The sequence below is a fragment of the Taudactylus pleione genome, unplaced genomic scaffold (assembly GCF_031769625.1).
Source record: "Taudactylus pleione unplaced genomic scaffold, aTauple2 ptg003193l, whole genome shotgun sequence".
NCBI classification, from domain to species: Eukaryota; Metazoa; Chordata; class Amphibia; order Anura; family Myobatrachidae; genus Taudactylus; species Taudactylus pleione.
Window position 1 is genome coordinate 715,103 of NW_028287549.1, and position 22,885 is coordinate 737,987.

Consider the following 22,885-nt stretch of genomic DNA (forward strand, 5'->3'; position numbering starts at 1 on the left):
CAATGTCAGTCTCCAGGAGTCACGGTGATCGCTGCCCCCCCTGCGTCCGGGCGAGAGATGGAACGTAACAGAGCGGAGACTACACCTTTCCTACAGCGGTCTCTTTGCCCGGTCCCTGCTTCTGCCATGCCCGCTGGTTTTGAGGCCTAAATCTTTTTTTTTTTTTTTCTCCCCCTTTCTATGACTTGGGAGCAGCTGCGCACCCCAGTTATGTACACCACAGGCTTTTTAGCACCACCACCGAAAAACATTGCCCTGCAGGTCTGAAAAAACAAAAACAAAACAAAAATACACATATTTATGATCCAAATTATAATATTTTTTTAGATCTATTTTGTGTTTTTTTCCCCCCTTTCCAAATTATATCACTTTTTGAAGTTTTTATTTCAAAGCCCTAAATCCTCAACTTCTTTAATGGCCATTGTGTTCCGCACCGTGTTATTGTAATTCGCCAAACCCACGGACTCCCACTCATTTTATTTTTGTACACTTTAAGCTTCGCTCTGGGCCCCAGGAATTTCCCGGAGCCCATTGCTGCCTACCTGCATTTTCCCCCATGGCGCCAGACCTCCGAGCCCCATTCATGCTCTGGCTCTTGGCCGCGTGCCCTGCGGCCGGACAGAAAGGCGACGAGAAATATCCTGTGGTGAGCACCAACTATGGAAAACTGCGAGGGGTTAAGAAAGATCTAAACAACGAGATCCTGGGCCCTGTTGTACAGTATTTGGGAGTTCCCTATGCCACCCCTCCTATAGGAGAACGCAGGTTTCAGCCACCAGAGGCCCCAGCATCTTGGACAGAGACGAGGAATGCCACAACCTTTGCTCCTGTTTGTCCACAAAACCTGCATGGAATGTTACCTGGGATTATGCTGCCTTTGTGGTTCACGGAGAATATGGATGTGGTGGCGGGATATGTACAAAACCAGAGCGAAGACTGTCTGTACCTCAACGTCTACGTTCCCTTGGAAGATGGTGAGACTTTATGTAATAGTGATGTGCACACTGATAGTGAACACAGATGTGTGTGGTGATAATTCTGAATGGCTGCACACTGATAGTGAACACATAACTGTGTATGGTGATAACACTGCACACTGATAGTGAACACACAGCTGTGAGTGGTGATAAGTCTGAGTGTATGCGCACTGATAGTGTTATCACCACACACAGCTGTGTGTTCACTGAGTGTCTGCACACTGATAGTGAACACAAAGCTGTGTGTGGTGATAACAGTGAGTGTCTGCACACTGATAGTGAACACATAACTGTATATGGTGATAACACTAAGTGCCTGCACACTGATAGTGAACACATAACTGTGTATGGTGATAACACTGAGTGTCTGCACACTGATAGTGAACACACAGCTGTGTGTGGTGATAATTCTGAGTGTCTGCACACTAATAGTGAACACCTAGCTGTGTATGGTGATAACACTGAGTGTCTGCACACTTCCAAAATGTGGGTATGATGGCATTTCTCTCACGCACAAAGCCCTGGAATGAGATACACTCCGGGGCTTGGTTGCAGTGGATAATGCCATCTTCCTGATGGCTTTACCCATAGAAGCCTATGGGCTTCTATCGGGAGAGTGCTGAGAGAGAAATCCAATTGCATCCCTCCCAGCACCCCCCGCGGCGCATGTGCAGAAGGACGCCAGTGGGGCTTCTGGGTCACAGACCCGGAAGCCCCTCCATCGCAATGGGCCACTCTTACTGAGAGAGTGGACCTTGCGTTGATAGTCATGCATACCGATGTTACCAACACTGTCATGCATGCAAGGGGCGGTGGGATGTATCATCCTGCAACCCGTCCTGAGTTTCTGCACACTGATAGTGAACACACAGCTGTGTATGGTGATAACACTAAATGCACACTGATGGTGAACACAGAGCTGTGTATTGTGATAGCACTAAATGCACACTGATGGTGAACACACAGCTGTGTATAGTGGTAACACTAAATGCACACTGATGATGAACACAGCTGTGTATGGTGATAGCACTAAATGCACACTGATGGTGAACACAGCTGTGTATGGTGATAACACTAAATGCACACTGACGGTGAACACAGCTGTGTATGGTGATAACACTTAAATGCACACTGATGGTGAACACACAGCTGCATATGGTGATAACACTAAATGCACACTGATGGTGAACACACTGCAGTTTTTATGTGATAACATGTCTCCATATTCATAATGAACCCACTGCTTTGTATAGTGTTAGCTTTTTAATACTGCACACTGATAGTGAACATATTATAGTGATAACACTGAGGAGTATATATACTAAAAGTGAGGGTTTTTAAAGTGGAGATGTTGCCAATAGCAACAAATCAGAGTTTAGCTATTATCTTCTAGAAGGTGCTAGTTAAATGTTAAGTAGACTCTGGTTGCTATGGGCAAAATCTCCACTTCTAAAAACCCGCACTTTAGTAAAGATACCCCTGAGTGCACACTGCTAGTGAACATACTGCTGTGTATAGTTATTACACTGAGGTGAACACTGATGGTAAACACACTGCACTGTACAGGGATTTTATGTTGGGGGGGCAACATAAAATCGTTCCGGCGCCTGTACCCTTCCCTTTTCCTTCCCCTCTCTTACCTGAGTGGCAGCCAATAGGCTGCCCAGCCCCTGCACTGCACAGAGGGGAAGGTGTAATATGAGGTGTTTATTGCTTCCCCTTTTCCTGTGCCCATGGCACTGTATAATAATACTGAGTATACGCTGATAATGGTCACACCGCTCTGTATAATAACACCGAGTATACACTGATAATGGTCACACTGCTCTGTATAATAATACTGAGTATACACTGATAATGGTCACACCGCTCTGTATAATAATACTGAGTATACACTGATAATGGTCACACCGCTCTGTATAATAATACTGAGTATACACTGATAATGATCACACTGCTCTGTATAATAATACTGACTATACACTGATAATGGTCACACCGCTCTGTATAATAATACTGAGTATACACTGATCATGGTCACACCGCTCTGTATAATAATACTGAATATACGCTGATAATGATCACACTGCTGTGTATAATAATACTGAATATACACTGATAATGGTCACACCGCTCTGTATAATAATACTGACTATACACTGATAATGGTCACACCGCTCTGTATAATAATACTGATTATACACTGATAATGGTCACACTGCTCTGTATAATAATACTGAGTATACACTGATAATGGTCACACTGCTCTGTATAATAATACTGAGTATACACTGATAATGGTCACACCGCTCTGTATAATAATACTGAGTATACACTGATAATGGTCACACCGCTCTGTATAATAATACTGAGTATACTCTGATAATGGTCACACTGCTCTGTATAATAATACTGAGTATAGACTGATAATGGTCACACCGCTCTGTATAATAATACTGAATATACACTGATAATGGTCACACTGCTCTGTATAATAATACTGAGTATACACTGATAATGGTCACACCGCACTGTATAATAATACTGAGTATACACTGATAATGGTCACACCGCACTTTATAATAATACTGAGTATACGCTGATAATGGTCACACCACTTTCTAGAATAATACTGAGTATACGCTGATAATGGTCACACTGCACTGTATAATAATACTGAGTATACGGTGATAATGGTCACACCGCTTTCTATAATAATACTGAGTATACACTGATAATGGTTACACTGCTCTGTATAATAATACTGAGTATACACTGATAATGGTCACACCGCTCTGTATAATAATACTGAGTATACGCTGATAATGGTCACACCGCTTTCTATAATAATACTGAGTATACACTGATAATGATCACACCGCTCTGTATAATAATACTGAGTATACACTGATAATGGTCACACCGCTCTGTATAATAATACTGAGTATACACTGATAATGATCACACTGCTCTGTATAATAATACTGAGTATATACTGATAATGATCACACTGCTCTGTATAATAATACTGAGTATACGCTGATAATGGTCACATCGCTTTCTATAATAATACTGAGTATACGCTGATAATGGTCACACCGCTCTGTATAATAATACTGAGTATACACTGATAATGGTCACATTGCATTGTACAATAATACTAAATATACTCTGTATTATAATACATGTTATGATTGGATGACCGCGCCTCGCCTGGCGATCACAGATTATTTTTAATCCCACTAGACTTTGGGGTTTTAGAGATTCTCTCTTACCATCAGTGTACGGGTAACATGCTGCAACACCAAACTCCTACAATAGCACTTCTCCCAGGCTCTTATGTCGACACCTGGAACCGATTCTGCTGCATATGCGTGGACACACTGCTGCCACACCACCTGATGGGTGTCAGCTGATTCCCACTTGTCCCTCACCATGGACCAAGCTACCTGCATGGTAGCTAGCAGAGGGCATGAGCTTGTAGACACTGGGTTCAATTCCAGAACAGCCGGAGAACAGAATAGAGTTTGGCACAATTCTGTTGTCACAGGACCACAGATGCTGTCGTCATAGAGACAAGATGTTTATTGCTCAAACAGTCTTCAAAAAGACTCTTCCCCTTTGTAAGTTTGGCTTGGGGGATACAGCACACATATTTTTACAGCTGTACAACGCTTCTTGATTTCCCAGAAGGTATCCATAAAACAGGGCTCACAGGCCTCCATTTATCCTAATCCAACACAGAATACTACAGTGGCCTGTGGTTTTTATTCAATCAAGTTGAGTGCATGTGCCTGGCATGCACAAGACGTGCTCACCTCTAATATTGTGCCTAATGGACATGGGGAGTGGTCAATGCTCTGTGCCTGAGCCCACCTGCAGTGATAGTTTACGCCCAGGTGCCGGCATGTCTTGAGTGGGGGAAAGGTTCCCTCCAAAATGTACTTCCAAGATTCTGCTAAGGGGACTTAGCTACCTCCTCTGCCTGAATCTGGGTTCCAGGGCCAGGCAGACAAGATCCCCAGCCAGCAGTCTCCTGGTCACCGAGTGTGAGCAAGAATAAAAAGTAGCTGGCTGCATCTGCCAGCTCCCAATGCACTTCCTCATGCCACTTTCAGGCATGAGCCCGCATGGGAGGGCATTCCGCATTCCTGGTAGGGGACTGTGGGATCCAGTGGCCCAAAGAGAGCTCCGGATCCACGTGGACCTCCAGGGAAAGGTAAGTGCAATACTACTTGAAATACATAATACCTTTTAAATATAAATGCATTTAATCCTTTTTACATTGGACATACAGTAGGTAAGATACATTCTTTGTGCCTAGTGCCCTGCACAAGGCTCTCATACAAATTCTGAGCTGCAGTGCTTCACAGCATATATAGTTCAATACTTTTATTAAATATTTTATTTATGTGAGTCATGGAGTTGTATACTGTTAGACATTAGTCCCAGCACTGGGACTTTAACCATGTTCCTGCTTGGCTGTACTGGGAGCTAGGCTCCCTCCCCAGCATCCTGCAATAACCAGGCTCACCTTTCCTGCAGCCTGGGCAGCGCTGGGGCTCCCCCCAGTGGGGGTTAAGAGCATGAACCACTGTGGCTTAGGCTCTTCCTGATGAGACAGTCCATCCGCATTGCTGTGGGCCTTGCCTTGCTTGTGGATAATATGAAAGTCATAAATCTGAAGTGCAGTCTGCCGTTTTCCCTCGTGGTGTGTTGTAGCCACTTTAAAGGGTTGAGATCCATCACTACAGTGAAATGTCGGACATACAAATAGGGCCAGACATTCCTTTTCAATTGTGGTATACCCCACCTCCCGCTGTAGCAGTTTCCTGCTCAAATAGGCCACAGGGTGCTCCAGCCTATCTGGCCCCTCCTGGCTCAGTACTGCTCCCAGTCTGTACTGTGATGCATCAGTCTGTACAACAAAGTTTTTACTGTAGTTCGGCACCATCAGTACTGGAGCTTGTACTGGAGCCATTTTCAATGTCTCAAATGCCAACTCACAGGCGGGTGTCCAGCATACTTGCCTTTGTTTTCTCCTCCCAGGAGAAGCCTGGGTAAGAGAAGCAGGAGGGTGGGGGCGGAGGGGGGCTGATGATTTACATACTTAAACCCCTCCTCCTTAACGTAAATTGTCACAATTTATGTAAATTTAAATAATGGGTGGGGCCAAATTATGCAAGTCATGGAGAATTGTATTATTAAGCCCCGTCCCCTACACCGAGACTCGCGATCGTTGCGGAAATGCTCCCCATGCGGGATAAATGCCTACTCTTCCAGGGGTGCGGGGGGTTAACCGAAAAATCATGATCCTCCCGCGAATCCTGGGAGGGTAGGCATATATGGTGTCCAGTCAACTACTTTGGGGAGCTTCTTCTTAGTCAGATCTGTCAGGGGTTTGGCCACAGAACTGAGGTCAGGGACAAAGCGTCTGTAGTACCCTGCGATTCCTAAGATGGCCAGGACCTGTCTCTGGTTTGTGGGCCAGGGCCAGTCTTGGATTGCTTCTACCTTCATGGGTTCGGGCTTACCTTACCTCCCCCCACATGGTGCCCCAGGTACTGTACCTCTGACATCCCCATTTGGTACTTGTCTACCCTGATGGTTAAACTTGCCCACCGAATACTTTCTAACACCAGCCCCACATGCCTCAGGCGATCTTCCCAAGTTCGGCTGAAGATGGCAATGTCATCCAAGTAGGCCTTATCAAAATCTCTGTACCCCTTCAGCATGTCATCAACCACGCTTTGGAAGGTGGCTGGTGCATTCTTCATCCCAAATGGCATGGTCTTGAACTCAAACAAGCCAAATGAGGTGATGAAGACTGACCGTTCTTGAGCCTTGGGGGTCATTGGTACCTGCCAATACCCCTTGCTCAAGTCAAAAGTGGAGATGTATTTTGCTCCTGCCAACTCATCTAACAATGCCTAGGGATAGGCATCAGATTTGGTCACCTCGTTCAACCGGCACTAATCTAAGCAAAACCACATTGACTGGTCCTTGTGGGGAACCAATACAATGGAGGAGGCCAAGGGACTGTTGGAGTGCGTAATTACTCAGTTTAACTTTGACTCTGACCACTGACCAACCATAGAAATATAGAAAATGACATGAGATATGAACCTTAAACCTACCAGGCAGCCACTAACACCTCTGCTGGCATCTACCCCACCTATCCACTACCTTTCAGTAAGGTTCTTCTTCCTCTCATTTCCCCTATGGCTCCATTGCTAGTGCCCCTAGTACTCCTATTAGTCTGCAGAATGCTGCCCCTGGATAATGCCCCTACTGCTGTATCTGGTGAAATGCGTGATGTATGTGAGAGCTTCCACCTTTTCCCCCTCCCCCATTCTATACATACAGAGGTCCTTCTGTCCATGCTGGTAGACCACACACACCTGATTCCATCACTACTGACCCATATGCTGGAATCACCAACACCTCTCTTCCTTAATGTCATCTCATCTGACTGCCCTCTCCGTTACTGTCATCTGTCAACCTTTCGGTCTCCTGATATAGGGACTCACTAGACTCATGTCCTCTTCAGTAGGATCCGTAAGGCCTTATAACTTCTGGAATTATAATAAATTATGTTATTGCCATTTTTATTGCCAGTACAAAACCTGTAGATGTATCTGAAAACGTTACTAACGTTTGGGTACATCGCGTGTTTCCGGATTCTGCTCCAGTCTTGGAATGTGAATGACACAACGTGAATGACACACTGGAGAAATCAATTCACCTATGCGTAGACTGCAGTCGTGGATGTTCTATGTAGACATGAAGGAGCCATCACTAGCCCAGCTGTGTCTCCTTCTGCTCTGGTAGCGCATCTGTTCCATAATCCCTCTTTCCGGTTCATGTGCTGCCGCTCTGCTGAGTCATCTCCCAGCGCTGTGCGCCTACTGACCGAAATCAGAAGCTTCTTAAACCCCATAAAAATTCCAGAACATCTATAAAGCCGAATGTTCTCTATTGTGCATTCTGGTCTGTGCATTTCCGGAGAGCAATAATGAAGGGTTGAAGCTGGAGGCAGCCCTATCCCGCAGCATCTAATGCAGCTGCTATGGGACCTCGAGGCTGACCAGGGGCCCGTTACTAACAGCATTTTTCTTATTGAATATTCTTAATTGAATCAAAACCTTCTGTGTCTTCCCCTGAGTTCCCAACCTTCCATTATACTTCCCATCTGTCATACAGTGCTGGGATTAGAGTGCATCCACTATGGTCTAATAACTACTGAAAGTTATGGGCATCGGGAGCTGCTGTAGAGTTGGCCACAGTTACATCCACACTGCATGCACTTAACTAAGGACCTGGCCCGGAGCCATGTTCTATAGTTGCTGCAGTTGCCATTTTTGTAGCTTTGGATGTGGACAAATAATCTAATGCAACAGCGACTGGGACTGAAAGGCCCTCCTGAGCCATCGCAGCTGTCCGCAAATTCGTACAAATATGCAGCATCGGACATAGATCAGGCAAACATCGACCCCTTGGGGTATGTTTACTAAAGTGCAGGTTTTTAGAAGTGGAGATGTTGCCCATAGCAACCAATTAGATTCTAGCTTTTATCTTCTAGAAGGTGGTAGATAAATGATAAGTAGAATCTTATTGGTTGCTATGGGCAACATCTCCATTTCTATAAACCTGCACTTTAGTAAATATACCCCCTTGAGTGAGTCTATGGAGTGGCTGGAGCAACTGTGTATGGGATCGCAGGCGCAGGATGTGACACACGCCTCCTAAAATGGTTGAGACACGTCAGTTTTTAGCCAACACTCCCATTGCCTCCCCCAAACTCTCCCTGCATGTCACTCACACTGTGACTAAGGAATTGCAGTGTGCGACTACAGTAACATATCTTGACACTTGCGCAGTGTGACTCTGATGTGCAATTACAAAAAATCGCTCCATTTGCGAAAAAATAGGCATAGCGTAGAGTGTCTGTATATCAAACTCTGCACATCCATGTGACCACGCAGCCCTGTACTCGTATGCTTGTTTTAATCACTATCATCATTATCTATGCATGCTTACATCAGCCCCATCTGTGGTGCACAAGATCCACCTAAAAGCAGGATTAATTACATGTGATCCACCTGAAAGCAGCAGTAATTACACATAATCCATTTGAAAGCAGCAATAATTACACGTGATCCTTCTGAAAACAGGAGTAATTACACGTGATGCATGTGACCCATCTGAAAGCGGGAGTAATTAGACATATTCCATCAGAAAGCAGAAATAATTGCACATGATCCACCTGAAAACAGGATTAATTACACGTGATCCACCTAAAAGCAGGAATAATTACACGTGATCCACCTGATAGTATGAGTAATTATACATGATCCCCTGAAAGCAGGAGTAATTACACATGATACATGTGCTCCATCAGAATTACACATATTCCATCAGAAAGTAGGAGTAATTACACGTATTCCATCAGAAAGCAGGAGTAATTACATGTATTCCATCAGAAAGCAGGAGTAATTACACATATTCCATCAGAAAGCAGGAGTAATTACAAATATTCCATCAGAAAGCAGGAGTAATTACACGTATTCCATCAGAAAGCAGGAATAATTACACGTATTATATCAGTAAGCAGGAGAAATTACATGTGTTCCAACTGAAAGCAGCTGTAATTACAAATGATCCAGCGGAAAGGAGCAGCAATTACAGGTGATCCAGCAGAAAGCACGAGAAATTACATGTGATATACGTGATCCATCAGAAAAAAAAAAGTAATTACACATATTCCACCAGAAAGCAGGAGTAATTACACGTATTCCATCAGAAAGCAGGAGTGATTACACATATTCCATCAGAAAGCAGGAGTAATTACACGTATTCCATCAGAAAGCAGGAGTAATTACACATATTCCATCAGAAAGCAGGAGTAATTACGGGTGATCCATCAGAAAGCAGGAGTAATTACACATATTCAATCAGAAAGCAGGAGTAATTACATGAGATACACGTGATCCAACAGAAAGCAGGAATAATTACATGTATTCCATCAGAAAGCAGGAGTGCTTACACGTATTCCATCAGAAAGCAGGAGTACTTACACGTATTCCATCAGAAAGCAGGAGTAATTACACGTATTACTTCAGAAAGCAGGAATAATTACACATATTCCATCAGAAAGCAGGAGTAATTACATGTGATACACGTGATCCATAAGACAGCCGGAGTACTTACATATATTCTAACAGAAAGCAGGAGTAAATACACGTGTTGTATCAGAAAGCAGGAGTACTTACACATATTCCACCAGAAAGCAGGAGTAATTACATATTTTCCATCAGAAAGCAGGAGTAATTACACGTATTCCATCACAAAGCAGGAGTAATTACATGTATTCCATCTGAAAGGAGGAATAATTACACGTATTACATCAGAAAGCAGAAGTAGTTACACGTGATACACGTGATCCGTCAGAATGCAGGAATAATTACAAGTATTACATCAGAAAGCAGTAGTAATTACACATATTCCATCAGAAAGCAGGTGTAATTACACGTATTCCATCAGAAAGCAGAAATAATTACACCTATTCCATCAGTAAGCAAGAGTAATTACATGTGATACACATATTCCATCAGAAAGCAGGTTTAATTACACGTATTCCATCAGAAAGCAGAAGTAATTACACGTATTCCATCAGAAAGCAGGTGTAATTACACGTATTCCATCAGAAAGCAGAAATAATTCCACCTATTCCATCAGTAAGCAAGAGTAATTACATGTGATACACATATTCCATCAGAAAGCCAGAGTAATTACACGTATTCCATCAGAAAGCAGGAGTAATTACATGTGATACACATGATCGATAAGACAGCAGGAGTACTTACACGTATTCGATCAGAAAGCAGGAGTAATTACATATATTCCATCAGACAGTAACAGTATTTACACATGATACATGTGATCCATCAGAAAGCAGAAATAATTGCACATGATCCACCTGAAAGCAGGATTAATTACACGTGATCCCCCTGAAAGCAGGTTTAATTACACGTGATCCCCCTGAAAGCATGAGTAATTACACATGATACATGTGCTCCATCAGAAATCAGGAGTAAACATATGTGATACACGTGATCCATCAGAAATCAGGAGTAATTATTACATGTATTCCATCAGAAAGCAGGAGTAATGACACATATTCCATCAGAAAACAGGAGAAAATACAAGTGTTCCATTAGAAAGCAGGAGTAATTACATGTGATCCAACCGGAGTAATTACACATAATCCACCTGAAAGCAACAGTAATTCAATGTGTTCAACCTGGAAGCAGCAGTAATTACACGTAATCCACCGGAAAGCAGCAGCATTTACACGTGGCCCATCAGAAAGCAGGAGTAAATACACGTATTCCATCACAAAGAAGGAGTAATTACATGTATTCCATCACAAAGCAGGAGTAATTACATGTATTCCATCTGAAAGGAGGAATAATTACACGTATTACATCAGAAAGCAGAAGTAGTTACACGTGATACACGTGATCCGTCAGAATGCAGGAATAATTACAAGTATTACATCAGAAAGCAGGAGTAATTACACATATTCCATCATAAAGCAGGATTAATTACATGCATTCCATTAGAAAGCAGGAATAATTACACTGATTCCATCAAAAAACAGGAGTAATTACACGTGATACACGTGATCCATCAGAAAACAGGAATAATTACATCAGAAAGCAGGATTAATTACACGTCTTCCATCATAAAACAAGAGTAATTACCTGTATTCCATCAGAAAGCAGGAGTAATTACAAATATTCCATCAGAAAGCAGGAATAAGTACACGTATTCCATCAGAAAGCAGGAGTAATTACACATATGCCATCAGAAAGCAGGAGTAATTACGCGTATGCCATCAGAAAGCACGATTAATTACACGTCTTCCATCATAAAGCAAGAGTAATTACACGTATTCCATCAGAAAGCAGGAGTAATTACAAATATTCCATCAGAAAGCAGGAATAAGTACACGTATTCCATCAGAAAGCAGGAGTAATTACACATATGCCATCAGAAACCAGGAGTAATTATGTGTATGCCATCAGAAAGCAGGATTAATTACACGTATTCCGTCATAAAAGCAGGATTAATTACATGTGTTCCATCACAAAGCAGGACTAATCACACATATTCCATCAGAAAGCAACAATAATTACATGTATTCCATCAGACAACAGGAGCAATTACACATATTCCATGAGAAAACAGAAATAATTACACATGATACACGTGATCCATCAGAAAGCAAGAATATTTACCCATATTCTATCAGAAAGATGGAATAAAAACAAGTGATCCATCAGAAAGCAGGACTAATTACACGTGTATAGACTTGATCCATCAGAAAGGAGGATTAGCTACACGTATTCCATCAGATAGCACGAGTAGTTACACGTATTCCATCAGAAAGCAGTAGTAATTGCACATGATTCATCAGAAAGCAGGAGTAATCATACATATTCCATCAGAAAGCAGGAGTAATTACACGTATTACATCAGAAAGCAGGAATAATTACACGTATTCCATCAGAAAGCAGGAGTAATTACATGTGATACACGTGATCCATAAGACAGCAGGAGTACTTACACATATTCTATCAGAAAGCAGGAGTAAATACACGTATTGTATCAGAAAACAGGAGTACTTACACATATTCCACCAGAAAGCAGGAGTAATTACACATTTTCCATCAGAAAGCAGGAGTAATTACACGTATTCAATCAGAAAGTAGGAGTACTTACACATATTCCATCAGAAAGCAGGAGTAATTACACGTATTCCATCAGAAAGCAGGACTAATCACACATATTCCATCAGAAAGCAATAATAATTACATGTATTCCATCAGAAAACAGGAGCAATTACACATATTCCATGAGAAAACAGAAATAATTACAGATGATACACGTGATCCATCAGAAAGCAGGAATATTTACCCATATTCTATCAGAAAGCTGGAATAAAATCAAGTGATCCCTCAGAAAGCAGGACTAATTACACGTGTATAGACTTGATCCATCAGAAAGGAGGATTAGTTACACGTATTCCATCAGAAAGCACGAGTAGTTACACGTATTCCATCAGAAAGCAGTAGTAATTGCACATGATCCATCAGAAAGCAGGAGTAATCATACATATTCCATCAGAAAGCAGGATTACTTACATGTATTCAATCAGAAAGCAGATTTAATTACATGTCTCCATCAGAAGGCAAGAGTACATACACGTATTCCATCAGAAAGCAGGAGTAAGTACACGTATTGCATCAGAAAACAATAGTAATTACACGTATTCCATCAGAAAGCAGGAAAAAGTACACGTATTCCATCAAAAAGCAGGAGTAATTACACGTATGCCATCAGAAAGCAGGAAAATTACACGTATTCCATGAGAAAGCAGAAGTAATTGCACATATTCCATTAGAAAGAAGGAGTACTTACATGTATTCCATAAGAAAGAAGGAGTAATTACATGTATTCCTTCAGAAAGCAGGAGTACTTACACATATTCCATCAGAAAGCAGGAGTACTGACTTGTATTCCATCGGAAAGCAGGAGTAATTTCACATATTCCATCGGAAAGCAGGAGTACTTACACGTATTCCAACGGAAAGCAGGAATAATTACACGTATTCCATCAGAAAAAGGAGTAGTTACACATATTCCATCAGAAAACAGGAGTAATTACACGTATTCCATCAGAAAGCAATAGTAATTACACGTATTCCATGAGAAAGCAGGAGTAATTACCCATATTCCACCAGAAAGCAGGAATAATTACACGTATTCCATCAGAAAACTGGAGTAATTACACATATTCCATCAGAAAGCAGGAGTAATTACACATATTCCATCAGAAAGCTGAAATAATTACACGTATTCCATCAGAAAGCAGGAGTACTTACACATATTCCATCAGAAAGCAGGAGTAATTACACGTATTCCATCAGAAAGCAGGAGTACTAACAAGTATTCCATCAGAAAGCAGGAGTACTTAAACATATTCCATCAGAAAGCAGGAGTAATTACACATGTTCCATCAGAATGCAGGAGTAATTACATGTATTCCTTCAGAAAGCAGGTGTAATTACACGTATTCCAACAGAAAGCAGGAGTTTTTAAACATATTCTATCAGAAAGCAGGAGTTATTACACATATTCCATCAGAAAGCAGGAGTATTTACATGTGATACACGTGATCCATGAGACAGCAGGAGTACTTACACATATTCCATCAGAAAGCAGGAGTAATTACACGTATTCCATCAGAAAGCAGGAGTAATTACATTTAATACATGTGATCCATCAGACAGCAGGAGTAATTACACGCATTCCACCGGAAAGCAGGAGTAATTACACATGATACACTTGTTCCATCAGAAAGCAAGAGTAATTACACGTGACCAATCAAAAAGCAGAAATAATTGCACACGATCCACCTGAAAGAAATAAAATTTAATTAAACGCGATGATCCTAAAAGCAGGAGTAATTACACTTGATCCATTTGAAAGTATGAGTAATTATATTTGATCTCCCCGAAAGCAGGAGTAATTACACGTCATACATGTGCTCCATCAGAAATCAGGAGTAATTGTATGTGATATACGTGATCCATCATAAAGCAGGAGAAATTCCACGTATTCCATCAGAAAGCAGTAGCAATTACACGTATTTCATCAGAAAGCAGGAGTAATTAGACGTATTCCATCAGAAAGCAGGAGTAAGTACACGTATTCCATCAGAAAGCAGTAGCAATTACACGTATTCCATCAGAAAGCAGGAGTAATTAGACGTATTCCATCAGAAAGCAGGAGTAAGTACACGTATTCCATCAGAATGCAGAAATAATTACACCTATTCCATCAGTAAGCAAGAGTAATTACATGTGATACACATATTCCATCAGAAAGCAGGTTTAGTTACACGTATTCCATCAGAAAGCAGAAGTAATTACACGTATTCCATCAGAATGCAGGTGTAATTACACGTATTCCATCAGAAAGCAGAAATAATTCCACCTATTCCATCAGTAAGCAAGAGTAATTACATGTGATACACATATTCCATCAGATAGCAGGTTTAGTTACACGTATTCCATCAGAAAGCAGAAGTAATTACACGTATTCCATCAGAAAGCAGGTGTAATTACACGTATTCCATCAGAATGCAGAAATAATTCCACCTATTCCATCAGTAAGCAAGAGTAATTACATGTGATACACATATTCCATCAGAAAGCAGGATTAATTACACATATTCCATCAGAAAGCCAGAGTAATTACACGTATTCCATCAGAAAGCAGGAGTAATTACATGTGATACACATGATCGATAAGACAGCAGGAGTACTTACACGTATTCGATCAGAAAGCAGGAGTAATTACATATATTCCATCAGACAGTAACAGTATTTACACATGATACACGTGATCCATCAGACAGCAGAAATAATTGCACATGATCCTCCTGAAAGCAGGATTAATTACACGTGATCCCCCTGAAAGCAGGTTTAATTACACGTGATCCCCCTGAAAGCATGAGTAATTACACATGATACATGTGCTCCATCAGGAGTAATTACACGTATTCCATCAGAAAGCAGGACTAATCACACATATTCCATCAGAAAGCAATAATAATTACATGTATTCCATCAGAAAACAGGAACAATTACACATATTCCATGAGAAAACAGGAATAATTACACATGATACACGTGACCCATCAGAAAGCAGGAATATTTACCCATATTCTATCAGAAAGCTGGAATAAAATCAAGTGATCCCTCAGAAAGCAGGACTAATTACACGTGTATAGATTTGATCCATCAGAAAGGAGGATTTGTTACACGTATTCCATCAGAAAGCACGAGTAGTTACACGTATTCCATCAGAAAGCAGTAATTGCACATGATCCATCAGAAAGCAGGAGTAATCATACATATTCCATCAGAAAGCAGGATTACTTACATGTATTCAATCAGAAAGCAGATTTAATTACATGTCTCCATCAGAAGGCAAGAGTACTTACACGTATTCCATCAGAAAGCAGGAGTAAGTACACGTATTGCATCAGAAAACAGGAGTAATTACACGTATTCCATCAGAAAGCAGGAAAAAGTACACGTATTCCATCAAAAAGCAGGAGTAATTACACGTATGCCATCAGAAAGCAGAAAAATTACACGTATTCCATGAGAAAGCAGAAGTAATTGCACATATTCCATCAGAAAGAAGGAGTACTTACATGTATTCCATAAGAAAGAAGGAGTAATTACACATGATACACTTGTTCCATCAGAAAGCAAGAGTAATTACACGTGACCAATCAAAAAGCAGAAATAATTGCACACGATCCACCTGAAAGAAATAAAATTTAATTAAACGCGATGATCCTAAAAGCAGGAGTAATTACTCTTGATCCATTTGAAAGTATGAGTAATTATATTTGATCTCCCCGAAAGCAGGAGTAATTACACGTCATACAGGTGCTCCATCAGAAATCAGGAGTAATTGTATGTGATAGACGTGATCCATCATAAAGCAGGAGAAATTCCATGTATTCCATCAGAAAGCAGTAGCAATTACACGTATTCCATCAGAAAGCAGGAGTAATTAGACGTATTCCATCACAAAGCAGGAGAAATTGCACGTATTCCATCAGAAAACAGGAGTAATTACACGTATTCCATCAGGAAAGCAGGAAAAAATACACGTATTCCATCAAAAAGCAGGAGTAATTACACGTATGCCATCAGAAAGCAGGAAAATTACACGTATTCCAAGAGAAAGCAGAAGTAATTGCACATATTCCATCAGAAAGAAGGAGTACTTACATGTATTCCATAAGAAAGAAGGAGTAATTACATGTATTCCTTCAGAAAGCAGGAGTACTTACACATATTCCATCAGAAAGCAGGAGTACTTACTTGTATTCCATCGGAAAGCAGGAGTAATTTCCTACATTCAATCGGAAAGCAGGAGTACTTACACGTATTCCATCTGAAAGCAGGAATAATTATACGTATTCCATCAGAAAAAGGAGTAGTTACACATATTCCATCATAAAGCAGGAGTAATTACACGTATTCCATCAGAAAACAGGAGTAATTACACGTATTCCTTCAGAAAGCAAGAGTAATTACACGTATTCCATCAGAAAGCAGGATTAATTACCGATATTCCACCAGAAAGCAGGAATAATTACACGTATTCCATCAGAAAACAGGAGTAATTACACATATTCCATCAGAAAGCAGGAGTAATTACACGTATTCCATCAGAAAGCTGAAATAATTACACGTATTCCATCAGAAAGCAGGAGTACTTACACATATTCCATCAGAAGGCAGGAGTAATTACACGTATTCCATCAGAAAGCCGGAGTAATTACACGTATTCCATCAGAAAGCAAGATTAATTACACGTATTCCATCAGAAAGCAGGAGTAATTACCCATATTCCACCAGAAAGCAGGAATAATTACACGTATTCCATCAGAAAACTGGAGTAATTACACATATTCCATCAGAAAGCAGGAGTAATTACACGTATTCCATCAGAAAGCAGAAATACATACACGTATTCCATCAGAAAGCAGGAGTACTTACACATATTCCATCAGAAAGCAGGAGTAATTACACGTATTCCATCAGAAAGCAGGAGTACTAACACGTATTCCATCAGAAAGCAGGAGTACTTAAACGTATTCCATCAGAAAGCAGGAGTAATTACACGTGTTCCATCAGAATGCAGGAGTAATTACACGTATTCCTTCAGAAAGCAGGTGTAATTACACGTATTCCAACAGAAAGCAGGAGTTTTTAAACATATTCCATCAGAAAGCAGGAGTTATTACACATATTCCTTCAGAAAGCAGGAGTATTTACATGTGATACACGTGATCCATGAGACAGCAGGAGTACTTACACGTATTCCATCAGAAAGGAGGAGTAATTACATGTGATACATGTGATCCTTCAGACAGCAGGAGTAATTACACGCATTCCACCGGAAAGCAGGAGTAATTACACATGATACACTTGTTCCATCAGAATGCAAGAGTAATTACACATGACCAGTCAAAAAGCAGAAATAATTGCACACGATCCACCTGAAAGAATGAAAATTTAATTAAACGCGATGAACCTAAAAGCAGGAGTAATTACACTTGATCCATTTGAAAGTATGAGTAATTATATTTGATCTCCCCGAAAGCAGGAGTAATAACACGTGATACATGTGCTCCATCAGAAATCAGGAGTAATTGTATGTGTTATACGTGATCCATCATAAAGCAGGAGAAATTCCACGTATTCCATCAGAAAGCAGTAGCAATTACACGTATTCCATCAGAAAGCTGGAGTAATTAGACGTATTCCATCAGAAAGCAGGAGTAATTGGATGTATTCCATCAAAAAACAGGAGTAATTACACGTATTCCATCAGAAAGAAAGAGTAATTACACGTATTCCATCAGAAAGCTGGAGAAATTACACATATTCCATCAGAAAGCAGGAATAATTACACGTATTCTATTAGAAAACTGGCGTAATTGTACAAATTCCATCAGAAAGCAGGAGTAATTACACTTATTCCATTAGAAGGCACGAGTAATTACACATATTGTATTAGAAAACAGGAATAAGTGTGCATATTCCATCAGAAAGCAGGAGTACTTACATGTATTGCATCAGAAAGCAGGAGTACTTGCGCATGTTCCATCAGAAAACAGGAGTAATTACACGTATTCCATCAGAACGCAGGAGTACTTACACGTATTCCATCAGAAAGCAGGAGTAATTACATGTATTCCACCAGAAAACAGGTGTAATTACACATTATTCCATCAGAATGCAACAGTCATTACATGAATTCCATCAGACAGCAGGAGTACTTACACGTGATCATTCAGAAAGTAGGAATAATTACATGTATTCCATCAGAAAGCAGGAGTAATTACACGAATTCCATCAGAAAGCAGGAGTAATTACACGTATTCCATCAGAAAGCAGGAGTAATTCCACGCATTCCATCAGAAAGCAAGAGTAATTACACGTTAACTATCAGAAAGCAGGAGAAATTACACATATTCCATGAGAAAACAGGAGTAATTACTCGTATTCCATTAGAAAGCAAGAGTAATTACACGTATTCCATCAGAAAGCAGGAGTAATTACACGTGTTCCATCAGAAAACTGGAATAAGTACGCATATTCCATCAGAAAGCAGGAGTAGTAACACGTATTCCATCAGATAGCTGGAATAATTACATGTATTCCATCAGAAAGCAGGAATAATTACACGTATTACATCAGAAAGCAGAAGTAATTACACATGATACACTTGATCTATCAGAAAGCAGTAGTAATTGCACATGATCCATCAGAAAGCAGGAGTAATTACACATATTCCATCAGAAAGCAGGATTATTTACATGAAATCCATCAGAAAGCAGGAATAATAACACATGTTCCATCACAAAACAATAATAATTACATGTTTTAAATCAGACAGCAGGAGTAATTACACATATTCCATGAAAAAGCAGGAGTAATTAAACATGATACACGTGATCCATCAGAAAGCAGGAATATTTACACATATTCTATCAGAAAGCTGGAATAAAAACAAGTGATCCATCAGAAAGCACGATTAATTACAGGTGTATGCACTTGATCCTTTAGAAAGGAGGATTAATTAGACGTATTCCATCAGAAAGCAGGAGTAGTTACACGTATTCCATCAGAAAGCAGTAGTAATTGCACATGATCCATCAGAAAGCAGGAGTAATCACACATATTCCATCAGAAAGCAGGATTACTTACATGTATTCCATCAGAATGCAGGAATAATTACACTTATGCCATCAGAAAGCAGGAGTAATTACACATGATACACGTGATACGTCAGAAAGCAGGAATATTTACACATATTCTATCAGAAAGCTGGAATAAAAACAAGTGATCCATCAGAAAGCACGATTAATTACAGGTGTATGCACTTGATCCTTTAGAAAGGAGGATTAATTAGACGTATTCCATCAGAAAGCAGGAGTAGTTACACGTATTCCATCAGAAAGCAGTAGTAATTGCACATGATCCATCAGAAAGCAGGAGTAATCACACATATTCCATCAGAAAGCAGGATTACTTACATGTATTCCATCAGAATGCAGGAATAATTACACTTATGCCATCAGAAAGCAGGAGTAATTACACATGATACACGTGATACGTCAGAAAGAAGGAATAATTACACGTATTACATCAGAAAGCAGATTTAATTACATGTCTTTCGTCAGTATGCAAGAGTAATTACACGTATTCCATCAGAAAGCAGGAGTAGTAAGTACACGTATTCCATCAGAAAACAGGAGTAATTACACCTATTCCATCAGAAAGCAGGAATAAGTACACGTATTCCATCAGAAAGCAGGAGTAATTACACATATGCCATCAGAAAGCAGGAAAATTACATGTACTCCATCAGAAAGCAGAAGTAATTACACATATTCCATCAGAAAGAATGAGTAATTACACGTATTCCATCTGAAAGCAGAAGTACTTATACGTATTCCATCAGAAAGCTGGGAGTACTTACACGTATTCCATCGGAAAGCAGGAGTAAATACACGTATTCCATCAGAAAGCAGGAATAATTACATGAATTCCATCAGACAGCAGGAGTACTTACACGTGATCCATCAGCAAGTAGGAATGATTCCACGTATTCCATCAGAAAGTAGGAGTAATTACACGTATTCCATCAGAAAGCAGGAGTAATTCCACACATTCCATTAGAAAGCAAGAGTAATTATACGTATTCTATCAGAAAGCAGGAGTAATTACACGTATTCCATGAGAAAACAGGAGTAATTACTCGTATTCCATCAGAAAGCAAGAGTAATTAAACGTATTCCATCAGAAAGCAAGAATATTTACTCGTGTTCCATGAGAAAACTGGAGTAATTACACGTATTCCATCAGAAAGCAGGCGTAGTTACACGTATTCCATCAGATAGCTGGAATAATTACATTTATTCCATCAGAAAGCAGGAATAATTACACGTATTACATCAAACAGCAGAAGTAATTACACATGATACACTTGATCTATCAGAAAGCAGTAGTAATTGCACATAATCCATCAGAAAGCAGGAGTAATTACATGTATTCCATCAGAAAGCAGGATTAATTACATGAAATCCATCAGAAAGCAGAAATAATTACACATGTTCCATCAGAAAGCAATAATAATTACATGCATTAAATCAGACAGCAGGAGTAATTAAACATATTCCATGAAAAAGCAGGAGTAATTAAACATGATACACGTGATGCATCAGAAAGCAGGAATATTTACAGAAAGCTGGAATAAAAACAAGTGATCCATCAGAAAACACGATTAATTACAGATGTATGCACTTGATCCATTAGAAAGGAGGATTAATTACACGTATTCCATCAGAAAGCAGGAGTAGTTACACGTATTCCATCAGATAGCTGGAATAATTACATGTATTCCATCAGAAAGCAGGAATAATTACACGTATTGCATCAGAAAGCAGAAGTAGTTACACATGATACACTTGATCTATCAAAAAGCTGTAGTAATTGCACATGATCCATCAGAAAGCAGGAGTAATCACACATATACCATCAGAAAGCAGGATTACTTACATGTATTCCATCAGAAAGCAGGAATAATTACAGTTATTCCATCAGAAAGCAGGAGAAATTACACCTGATACACGTGATCCGTCAGAAAGCAGGAATAAGTACATGTCTTCCATCAGAAGGCAAGAGTAATTACACGTATTCCATCAGAAAGCAGGAGAAAGTACACATATTCCATCAGAAAACAGGAGTAATTACACATATTCCATCAGAAAGCAAGAGTAATTACACGTATTCCATCAGAAAGCAGGAGTAATTACAAATATTCCATCAGAAAGCAGGAATAAGTACACGTATTCCATCAGAAAGCAGGAGTAATTACACATAAGCCATCAGAAAGCAGGAGTAATTATGTGTATGCCATCAGAAAGCAGGATTAATTACACGTATTCCGTCACAAAGCAGGATTAATTACATGTGTTCCATCACAAAGCAGGACTAATCACACATATTCCATCAGAAAGCAATAATAATTACATGTATTCCATCAGACAACTGGAGCAATTACACATATTCCATAAGAAAACAGGAATAATTACACATGATACACGTGATCCATCAGAAAGCAAGAATATTTACCAATATTCTATCAGAAAGCTGGAAAAAAAACAAGTGATCCATCAGAAAGCAGAACTAACTACACGTGTATAGACTTGATCCATCAGAAAGGAGGATTAGTTACACGTATTCCATCAGAAAGCACGAGTAGTTACACGTATTCCATCAGAAAGCAGTAGTAATTGCACATGATCCATCAGAAAGCTGGAGTAATCATACATATTCCATCAGAAAGCAGGAGTAATTAAACGTATTACATCAGAAAGCAGGAATAATTACAAGTATTCCATCAGAAAGCAGGAGTAATTACATGTGATACACGTGATCCATAAGACAGCAGGAGTACTTACACATATTCTATCAGAAAGCAGGAGTAATTACACATTGTATCAGAAAGCAGGAGTACTTACACATATTCCACCAGAAAGCAGGAGTAATTACACATTTTCCATCAGAAAGCAGGAGTAATTACACGTATTCAATCAGAAAGTAGGAGTACTTACACATATTCCACCAGAAAGCAGGAGTAATTGCACATATTTCATCAGAAAGCAGGAGTAATTATGCGTATTCCATCAGAAAGCAGGAGTAATTACACGTATTCCATCAGAAAGCAGGACTAATCAC

At 40.0% G+C, this 22,885-nt stretch overlaps 1 protein-coding gene across 1 annotated transcript in view; it reads left to right on the forward strand.

Annotated features, from left to right (window-relative positions):
• Positions 1 to 397: 397 nt before the first annotated feature.
• NLGN2 (neuroligin 2) overlaps positions 398 to 22,885 on the forward strand; it is a 410,706-nt gene continuing 388,218 nt past the window's right edge. Inside the window, exon 1 of the mRNA XM_088466478.1 lies at positions 398 to 974. Coding sequence (XP_088322604.1) covers positions 557 to 974 — 418 coding nt within the window. The 5' untranslated portion in view covers positions 398 to 556. The remainder of the gene's footprint in view (positions 975 to 22,885) is intronic.